Source organism: Anomalospiza imberbis, chromosome 5, assembly GCF_031753505.1.
Source record: "Anomalospiza imberbis isolate Cuckoo-Finch-1a 21T00152 chromosome 5, ASM3175350v1, whole genome shotgun sequence".
Taxonomy (NCBI): Eukaryota; Metazoa; Chordata; class Aves; order Passeriformes; family Viduidae; genus Anomalospiza; species Anomalospiza imberbis.
In genome coordinates this window covers 12,213,127-12,222,409 of record NC_089685.1, presented here as the reverse complement: position 1 = coordinate 12,222,409, position 9,283 = coordinate 12,213,127, and the positions used below count along the sequence as shown (strand labels likewise).

Genomic DNA, 9,283 nt, shown 5'->3' with positions numbered 1-9,283 from the left:
CCCTCAGCAGAGCCCTGGTCTCGGCTCGTTGCGCCCCTCAGCGCTGGCCGGGGCATTTCACATCCCTCCCATTGCTCTCTGCTGCCTGAGGCACGATTTTGTTCTGCTGCTTTTGTCACTAGCAGGCTTCAAACGATTTATGAAAACTTTAGGTACAGTTACGAGATGGAACAGAGCAATTCTGCTTTATAATCTATGTTAAAATGAGGATTGAAATGAAGACGAACCCGGTGAACGGCCCTGGCACTTTCCCTGATACATTTAACTTCTGTGTTAATTACAGAAGAACCTCTAGATTCCAGCCAGGTAATTCCTTCTCATGAGTGCAGTGGGTGCAATCCCTGTTTTCTAACGGCCTGTCAGTCGTAAAGATGACACTGGATCATGCTTCAGATATGCTGCAGATATTTTTGTTGGCACAGGAGTAAATAGACTTCCATAAAATGTCAGAGAGTAAAACTGGCACAGGGTGAAGGACTGTGGGGGAAACAGGGTTGGTAGGTTTGCCCTTTGAATTTGCAAGGTGATTCTCTGTGTTTCTACATTTTCCTCCCTGTTTGTCATGTTCACCTCTGCTTGTTACCAAATCTACAGCAGCTGTTTTTCAGTTTCCTTCAAATAAAAAAAGGCACAGTGCACAAATGCAAGTTTAAAATATTTCCTGATGTATTTAAGCTGCCAAAATAGACCCCATTTGCAATCAGATATTACAGCCAGGATTTCTATGGAAATACTAATAGAGAGATCTTGAGCCAATTACAATATTACAGAGCAGTGCTGCCATGTAGACCGAGTACCTCTCCTGGGAGTCTGTCTCTAGGTCATTCTTTGCTTTCTAAGCACAAAACACCAAAATATAAGATGTCTCAGCACGAGGTGTATTTCTTGATTCAGCGCTTGAAAAACAGCTCATATCTACATTTCCAAGCAAAAGTTATAGCATTATAGCTATAGCAGCATTATAGCAGCAGTGAAGTTAGGTTAATGAACTAAAAATGAAAGAATTAAGGATAAGATTAAAGGAAGACTGTGGATGTGACAGCCTGGTCAGAGAACGAGAAAACGGAATTGGTTTTCTCACAATGGACTTGTGAGACTTTTTAGGGAGTTGTAGAGAAACGATGATAACTTGTTAGTATAAACAACCTGCACGTAGTGTTTTCCTACTCTGTTTTTCTGTTCTTCTCAAGGACTGTTTGTGAGAAAAATGTTTCTGTTAATTAGCCAATCGAGTAGAATGTGTCAAACCTAGTTATAAAAGAAGAGAACTGTCATATTAAAGCGGCCGTTGTGTGAACCAGCCAGCTTGTGGATTTGTATCATTTCTTGCTCAATGGTGACAGGAAGGCTCTTTTTAAAAGAACTAGTTAAAAATTACCCTGTGAAAAATATTTTATCCTTGTTTTTCTTGTTTCTTAGAGGCTGTTGCTTGCTGATATCTAGCCATATTTCTTATTTAATCTAGTTAATTTCTTTATGAAGTTACAGGATACTTGGTGTGAAGATAAATGAGATGATACTGGTCCTTTTATTAAGGAACATCAAAGCTAAGATGAGCCCTTTGAACATTTAAAATAAAATAAAATGGACATTTGCTTAAGTCTTTTTATGATGAGTTTGTGGTTTGGACATGGTCCAAACAAGTTGAAGTCCAAGTAATCATGTCCAGATAATTTAGGATTCCCTGCTGGATCTGAGAATTTCCTTCCTGTCTGATTTCTGTCTGTTCTTATCCAGATTTACTTTTAAACAGTATTCATTAAAAGTCAGGCAAAAACTGTAATCCTGCAAGCACTCTTGTGTGTGACAACTTCACTCTAGTTAGTAGCTGTATTCTTACAATGTTAGAAGTAAACCTGGATTCTGCCCTGGGACTGAAATTAATTTTGCCATGAAGGGTAAATGGCTAAAGAGGTATTAAGAAGAAAGGGTGAGAACATTGGTGATGGACTCTTCCAGATTGCTGAGAGATTTGTAGAAGTCTAATAGAAACAGCCAGACTTGTACAAACCTAATTGCTTAGCATAACTGACACAGTTGTTTCCTGTTTTACGCCTAGTCCAAGCATTAATGAAGAGTACTTGAATGAGGATTGCAAGATGAGGTGTTACAATTCCTTCCTTATTTAATTAATATTCTCAAATGTTAAACAGAGGCATTGCATTCCAGTATATCACTGGCTAGATGGGATTTCTTGTGTTGGAGAGCTTTCAAAACACCCAAAGGAGAAGAAGTTGTCTGTTTCTTTGGAAAAGGGGAGGGGGAAAAGGCAAACAATACTTGAAATAAAATATGGCAGTCACATACTGGCTTATCCAGCAGAGGGAGTAGCTTACCAATGTTGGGAATGGCTTTGGGACTCTGCCCATAGCAAAATTTGTGATAAAAAACCATTTAGGTGTTTGTTATTTAAAATATTGCATGCCATGAATTATAATGATAAGTGATGCATTTCTTTTTTTTTTTTAACATAGTCAACGGTCAGCCACACCTTGCAAATTACATTTCTGTTAAGAGGATTGGAAAGATGCTAAGGTTGGAATTGGTGTGTTGACTAGTGTTGTAAATATTCAGATGTCTAAACTGAAGACAATGGCCTTTAATTTTGTCTTCACCTTTTCATATTGGTCTTGACTTAGATTCATGGAAACATAGAACAGTTTGGGTTGGAAGGAGCCTTCAAAGAACATTTAGTGCAACCACCCTGCCATGAGCAGCATGATCAGCTTGCTCAAAATATTGTCACTTGATCAGCTTGCTCAAAATACTGTCCAGCCTGACTTTGAACATTTCCAGTAATGTGGCATCCCAACAGCTTCTGTTCAGCTGTCTTCAGAGATCACTTCCAATTTTACTTATTGCCTGATTCTGTTTCTACACAGTGTAGTGATGAGAACATGGACAGCTTGTTGAGCTGTTCCCTCTACTTGCCTGCCCTGCTCTCTGCTTTTGCAGGGTGAGGGGCAACTTGACAGGCAACTTGCCTTTTTGCTCTTTGTCCACAGCATGGCTTTGGTTTAGAGCCTTCCTTTTTACCTCTGTCCTCCCATCATGCTTCCTGAAAAGCATTCAAGCACAAGCTCTACATTAATTTAGTAACAGTAAGAGGCTATGTCTTGAAAGGAAAGTAATATTGCCTGCCATGTTTGGACATTTTTACCAGCCACAAGAACTTTTTGTTTATCATTTCCAATAAATATTCACTTAAATAACTGCAATTTGCCCATATACATTAATATATTTTGAATGTTCTTGCTGTATGTGAGCTGAAAATCCGAAAGTAAATGATCCATGTCCTTTAGCTGAAGATAGCTAAAGAACAAATGAGAAAAAAAATGGTTCATTGGTTATTGTGCATTGTTACTAAAAGATAATGTAAAATTGTATAATAAATCAATCCTGGAAAGCAAATATTTTTTAGCTGTATTTTGTTTTCAGTGTTGGTAACAGGATCAAATTTTGCCCATTCAACATACTCTTTACCTCACAGTATTAAACTTGCTTTAGATTCCATTTTTTAAGTAAATAAAATTATCCAATCTTATATACATTCTTTTTTTGTAATGCACATTAAAAGCAATGAAATTCTTTGTAGGAATTGCTAAAGAAATGCCACTTATTTTACTATCTTAAACTCAGTACTTAGAAGTCTACCAATGGAATTATGCTGATACATGCAATATTACCTTTAAAAATTGAATGAAAGAGAACTGATAAAAATAAATGCCTCTATTTTCAGTACTTTAAAAGATTTTGGTAAACTGTTGTTTATTTTAACAGCTTCATAATTAGATGGTACTTTGCTGTAAATACAAGGAATTAATTTGCAGTTACTTTTTGCAGGTGCTGCTTTGTGGTGTATTTATTGCTCATCCAGAAGATCCACTTACACTTTTAGAAGAAAAGCTGAGAGAAATAATGGCAGAGGGATTAGATACTTTCTTATGATACATACTGAATTATTCTGTGTGTGTGTGTGCGATGTGGTTTATAATATTGCACTTGGACTTTTAAAATATGCTAATGGTACAGCATCTTCTATGTAGATTGCAATTTAAATGATAATACTGCTTTTTGCAAATATTGATGGCATATGATATTGGAAAAACAGTAAGACAATATCTGTAAAAACATAGAATATATTTTATTTTTATATCCATGAGTTTGGGGGTGGTTGGGGGTTTTTTTGTGGGTTTTTTTTTTTTTTTGTCTATAGAATATTTAATGAATATAGCCTCCACTTAATGCTCCTCTTTGTTTAGTTGATATATTAAACCCTTACTTTTGTGGTAATCAAAACTGGGGTGATGTTAAGTGTTTTAACTTCATTGCTGACCACAGCACATTTACCTTTAGGAACTAGGGATGTGTCTTTCAAGCACTGCATCATTAAGTGAGATATTTCTCATTTTTTCTGTTCTCTGTGTGTTCTTTCACCCTGTGAAATGAAGACAGCACAGCATGAGATGAAAAAATAAGGATTTAGTTTTGTTTCCACTGGAATCTTATAAAATAATGTGATATTTCTTGCTTTAATATTCTCTGCAATTTTCTGGTTGAAGTTTTCAATGGGATGTGAGTAATAAATCCTTGCTCTTTGGATCCACTCACTAAACAAATGAGTCAGTAAGTTGTCATGTGGTGTGACCAGACTTTTCTCTTGATTATCTCTGTATAGCTGTACTCAGTTTTGTCTTCTGTTAGTACATCTGTCCTGAGTTCACAGCAATTACATTTCAGCTGTTTCGTCTTTTGCTGACTATTCAGTTAATATTCAGATCAGTCCAAAAGTGGAATGTTTGATTTATACAGTACACATATACAAATACAAACTTGTTGCAGTCAAATCCTCTCCTAGATTTTCTTAGGAGTAGGAGCAATGCATGAAATAAACCCCAGTATTTTCTGAGGCCCATTGCTTTTTGTACTTTCAAAGGATCATATTTTCTTTTACACATTTTCTTTGATATTTTTAGCCTGTAGTCTTACACAGTTCTGGTCTTGTAGAAATTCAGAAAGGTTTATTAATATACCAGTTAGAATCATGTGGTAAATGGCTGACAAAGCAATGGGTCATGAAACAATTTTTGCAAAGAGTAACTCAAATATTTAGTATTAGCTGAATACAGCTGAAAAATAAAAGAGTGGATATGATGGATGAAAACCTGAATTTCAGTTATTGAGCTTTCCTTCATGCACAGAAATTAGTTCTGGTTTGTATGCTAATTTAACTTTTTCTTTAACTTCTCTGTGTAAAAACAGTAGTGTCATTTGGTAGTGACATACTTCTAACTGTACACAGAAAGTTATACTTGAATGCACATCACTTCAAATTAGATCCTTTAATTTTCAACTATCAACATGGAAAAGACAAGATTTAATTTTTTTGTGTGACTGAAAACATTTATAAAACAGCACTACTTTTTGTACTGCCATAAATTATATTTTAGATGACTAGAGAATTGTGTGCAAAAGAATGTGACTTTTACAGCAGAAACTTAATGAAGCTTTATTTTGGTCAATTACATGTATTTTTACACATAGTTCAGGAACATCATAGAAAAAATCTTTTACCAAAGCAGTATTTGTGTTGTTCTTTTGTGTGAGGAAAAAATTTTAATTTTAACACAACAACATAAAGAGAAATTACAAACTTAGATTTGGTATTCATTTTCTCTAATGTTATTCTGTGTTAAGACTCATCAGTTCTGACTTTACTCCTGTTCCAAACCTGACTTTTCTGTACTTTAATCAGCTCTATTTGTGAGAAATATGGTGGTATAGCCAGAAATAAAAGGACAATTTCCATTTAGGTCTGAAAGTAAACAATCTGTGTTCTCTTACGGTCTTTCTTTGGTTTTCTGTGCTTGAGATTAGGAAGATCATGCTTTATGTAATCCAAATTTTCCTTTGAAAAATTGGGATAATACATTTTAAAATATAACAATAATAATATGTTTTAAAAGATGACAATCACAATAAATAAACACATCCCCTGATTTCTTTGTTATGTGTACAAAATTTGATGATCCTCCATTTAGAATTAGGTAAGGTGGGCTATTTTGTTTTGAAAAGCATACAGCACTTATAATATAGGAGGTACTACTCTGCTAGGAGCATTGGTGTAAATCCTTACTAAGAACCACGGAACGACAGAATTGGCAGGGAGGTGAATGTTTTCAAGCTGTGCTGTGGTTAACCTTGGTGCAGATTTGTCCAGGGTGTTTTTAGTCATTTTAAATATCACAGGTGTTGGAGGCACACCAATCTCAGCAGGCAGAATATTCCAACACTTCATAATCCTTTCTAGAACAAATATTTTCCTAATACAGTGGCCCTTCTTGCAAAGGAAAAAAAAAGCCCAAACCCACCACCTTTTTTTTTTTATTCTTATTGTCTTGTACAATAGGGACATGGAAGATTATTCATTTTTCCTTCAAATGCAGCCTTTCTAAGATTGTCTCAGCCTAGAGTTTTGTTAATTATCACACACGTTGGACTGGAACAGAACATGTTCCATTTATAAACTCTCCCAAGAATATGATTTTTTTTTTTCATATATGAAAAAAGGGAGGCTTTGGCAAATTAATGTAGCTATGGAAAGTCTAATTCATTCAGCAAGTCAGATACAGAGAGATTCTGAATTTTAATATATCAGTGATATATGACTCATATGAAATACATTTTTGTTCTGCATCTAATTATTTCTTATTGCTTAGCCTGGAAGGAAAATGGCACTTTTACCAAAGGTTAAAATTGGTAAGATACAAATTGAATTTGCATCCTGTTACATTGGAGTTTTTTTGTATTGCCAAGGAAATATGAATAGCACCTAAGTAAATGCATGTATCTAGCACTTTTAAATTATCTTCTATTAACACTCAAATGTCCTCCCATAAATACAGATCTGTACTTTAGTGAAGTACAGATGACAGTAACAGGACTTTATGGCAGTGGAAGCAAGCAAATTTTTATTGCTCCATACTTCAGAACATTACAAATAAGTATAAATGTTATTAAAATGAGTGGATGAATTGCTACTGAAAAATATAATCAATGTGTATGTTATTTATATTATAAATAATAAACATCAGTTCTATTCAGAAGTGTATATTGTTGAGCTTGACTGCTTTGAATTTTACAAAAAATTGCAGAGTATCGTGGATTTTACTTCAGGTCAGAAACTGTAATAAATTACTGTTTTACAGTTCAGAGGATGGATAAAATATAATTTTCTGGAAAGGAATGAGAAAAAAGCCAGTGGAAGATGTCTCTACAATAAGTCCATTATAATATCTAAATATTAAAAGTTATTATACAGAAGTGGAACGTGTGGGTGCAGACTGACAAGGAAAAAAAGACATGTAAGTCTAGTTAGCTGGTCTGCATAGGACAAAAAAAATACATAATATATAATCTAAAGTTATGCTTTATAAATGAATTGTCTTGGTCCAACAATTTATCTAGCTGTCTTTTTGCAGGATGCCGTACACAGCTTGGGCTGTGACAACTTGATGCCATGAGTGCCCGGAGAGGCAGGTCCCTGTGTTCTGTGCTAGGACAGATGGTAATGGTACTCTTCTCCCAAGACTGAGCAGTGGTGCTGGTTGGGAGGTGTAGGGAAATGGAGTGTATGTCAGAAGTACGGGGTAGAAAGAGTTGGGATGCTCTTCTGGGAGGTGAAGAGTGCAGTGATAGGGTTAAAACAGGAGGGATCACAGGCTTGGAGTCTTAGCTTTGATTAGATGAAATGCATGATGAGAGGTGAGGATAGTGTGAAAATCATATTAAGAAAGAAGAGAAACTGGTATCTTAAAATTTTTAAAATTTTAGTCTGACTAGATTGGGCTGGCTAAAGATGTTCTGTTTCTGGAACGTATCAGGGCATTTTCAGCAAATAATAGTCTCAAATTCTGTCCATTCTTAATAGTAGTTCAGTGATTGGTTTCACTTCCATTATTAGATTAGAATGTATATAACGGAGTCATTTTTCAATTGTGTACATTTATATTGTGTACACTTTTGTAGACATTTTGGGTCAACTAAGTCACATGAACACACACTTCTGGTATATTTCAGCATGCCCCGGGACATGTGCTGGGAGCTAGGGCTGTGGAATTTTGTGACAAGCTACAAAATAATGGCTTTATTTATGTGTAAAGTGCAGAGGGAACAAAAATTATTACAGAAAAGCAGGAAGTCTGCTGAAATGCTTCCATTTTTTGTTTAAAAGACTGCAGCTCCCTTGATCCAGAGAGAATTTCAGATCTGTGGGGTTGCCACCTGTGTGGTTTCTTTTTCTTGAACTGTCACTATTTTATTCACTATGGGAAATGCAGAAAGAACTCTTCTGTTTAGAAGACAGAGCAGAGGTTTGCTCTGGCTGTGTGCCTCACCATTTGCTGCAGAAAGGCAGAGCTCTTTCCCTCTTCCTTTCTCCCTCTGTGAATCCTCATGTTCTCTTTTTTGTGGATCCAGAATGTAGATACAGTCTCCTTCAACAGGAGATCGTTATTGGGTGTTGTCTCCTCCAGGCCAAATATGTGTTTGTTCTGAGCATTCACAGACTGTGGAAAATACAGCATGCCTGGACTTTTCAAAGTTCTGGAACTTATGATTAGTGGCCTTTATTGTCTCTGGCACTATAGATGATATTTGGTGATGGATCATTTCAAAATTACAGGGCATTTAGTAAATATAATTATTAGCACACTATCATTTATTGCAGATTTCTGTTCTGCTCCTGTGCCAAAAAAAAAAAAAAAAAGTGAGTTTTTACTTATGGCTGGACAAGATCTGTCCTGAAGGCCAACCAGAAACCATTTACTTTGTAAATTACAGTTTCCTAAAAGAGGTCAGTGGTACCAAAGTACCCTGATGTCGAGTTATTGACAGAAAATGATTGCTGTGTTTTAAAAGTGGCTGCTGTGGTCTTCATACTGAGTTTTAAATTAGGTGGAGTTTTGAAGTTAAGGAAATCATCTACATGTCCAAATTAAACAGAGTTTTGGTTTCAGAAGCCCAATCCACAATGGTGGATCCAACTATATTTGTCATGGATGCAGGTCTTTGAAGAGATGCGCAAGAAGCATTTGCTAATGAAAAGGCCAACACATTTCTATACCTTAAAAATCTTTGTAAACCTCAACTGCATTCTGAATCAGCTAAATGTCTTTAAAATTAGTGTAGCTATAGCAAGTTCCAAAAATTCTATGATAAGAACATAAAGCCAGAAAATTTGGAAGAAGTAAACAGAGACAGCTTGTTGAACATACTTTGAGGA

The 9,283-nt window shown here is 35.6% G+C and overlaps 1 protein-coding gene across 1 annotated transcript in view; it reads left to right on the top strand.

The window, feature by feature from the left end:
• Positions 1-2,992: 2,992 nt before the first annotated feature.
• Positions 2,993-9,283, top strand: part of FBXL13 (F-box and leucine rich repeat protein 13) — a 59,645-nt gene continuing 53,354 nt past the window's right edge. Inside the window, 5 exon segments of the mRNA XM_068189264.1 lie at positions 2,993-3,939; positions 5,451-5,528; positions 7,209-7,260; positions 7,263-7,364; positions 8,029-8,068. Coding sequence (XP_068045365.1) covers positions 3,793-3,939; positions 5,451-5,528; positions 7,209-7,260; positions 7,263-7,364; positions 8,029-8,068 — 419 coding nt within the window. The 5' untranslated portion in view covers positions 2,993-3,792.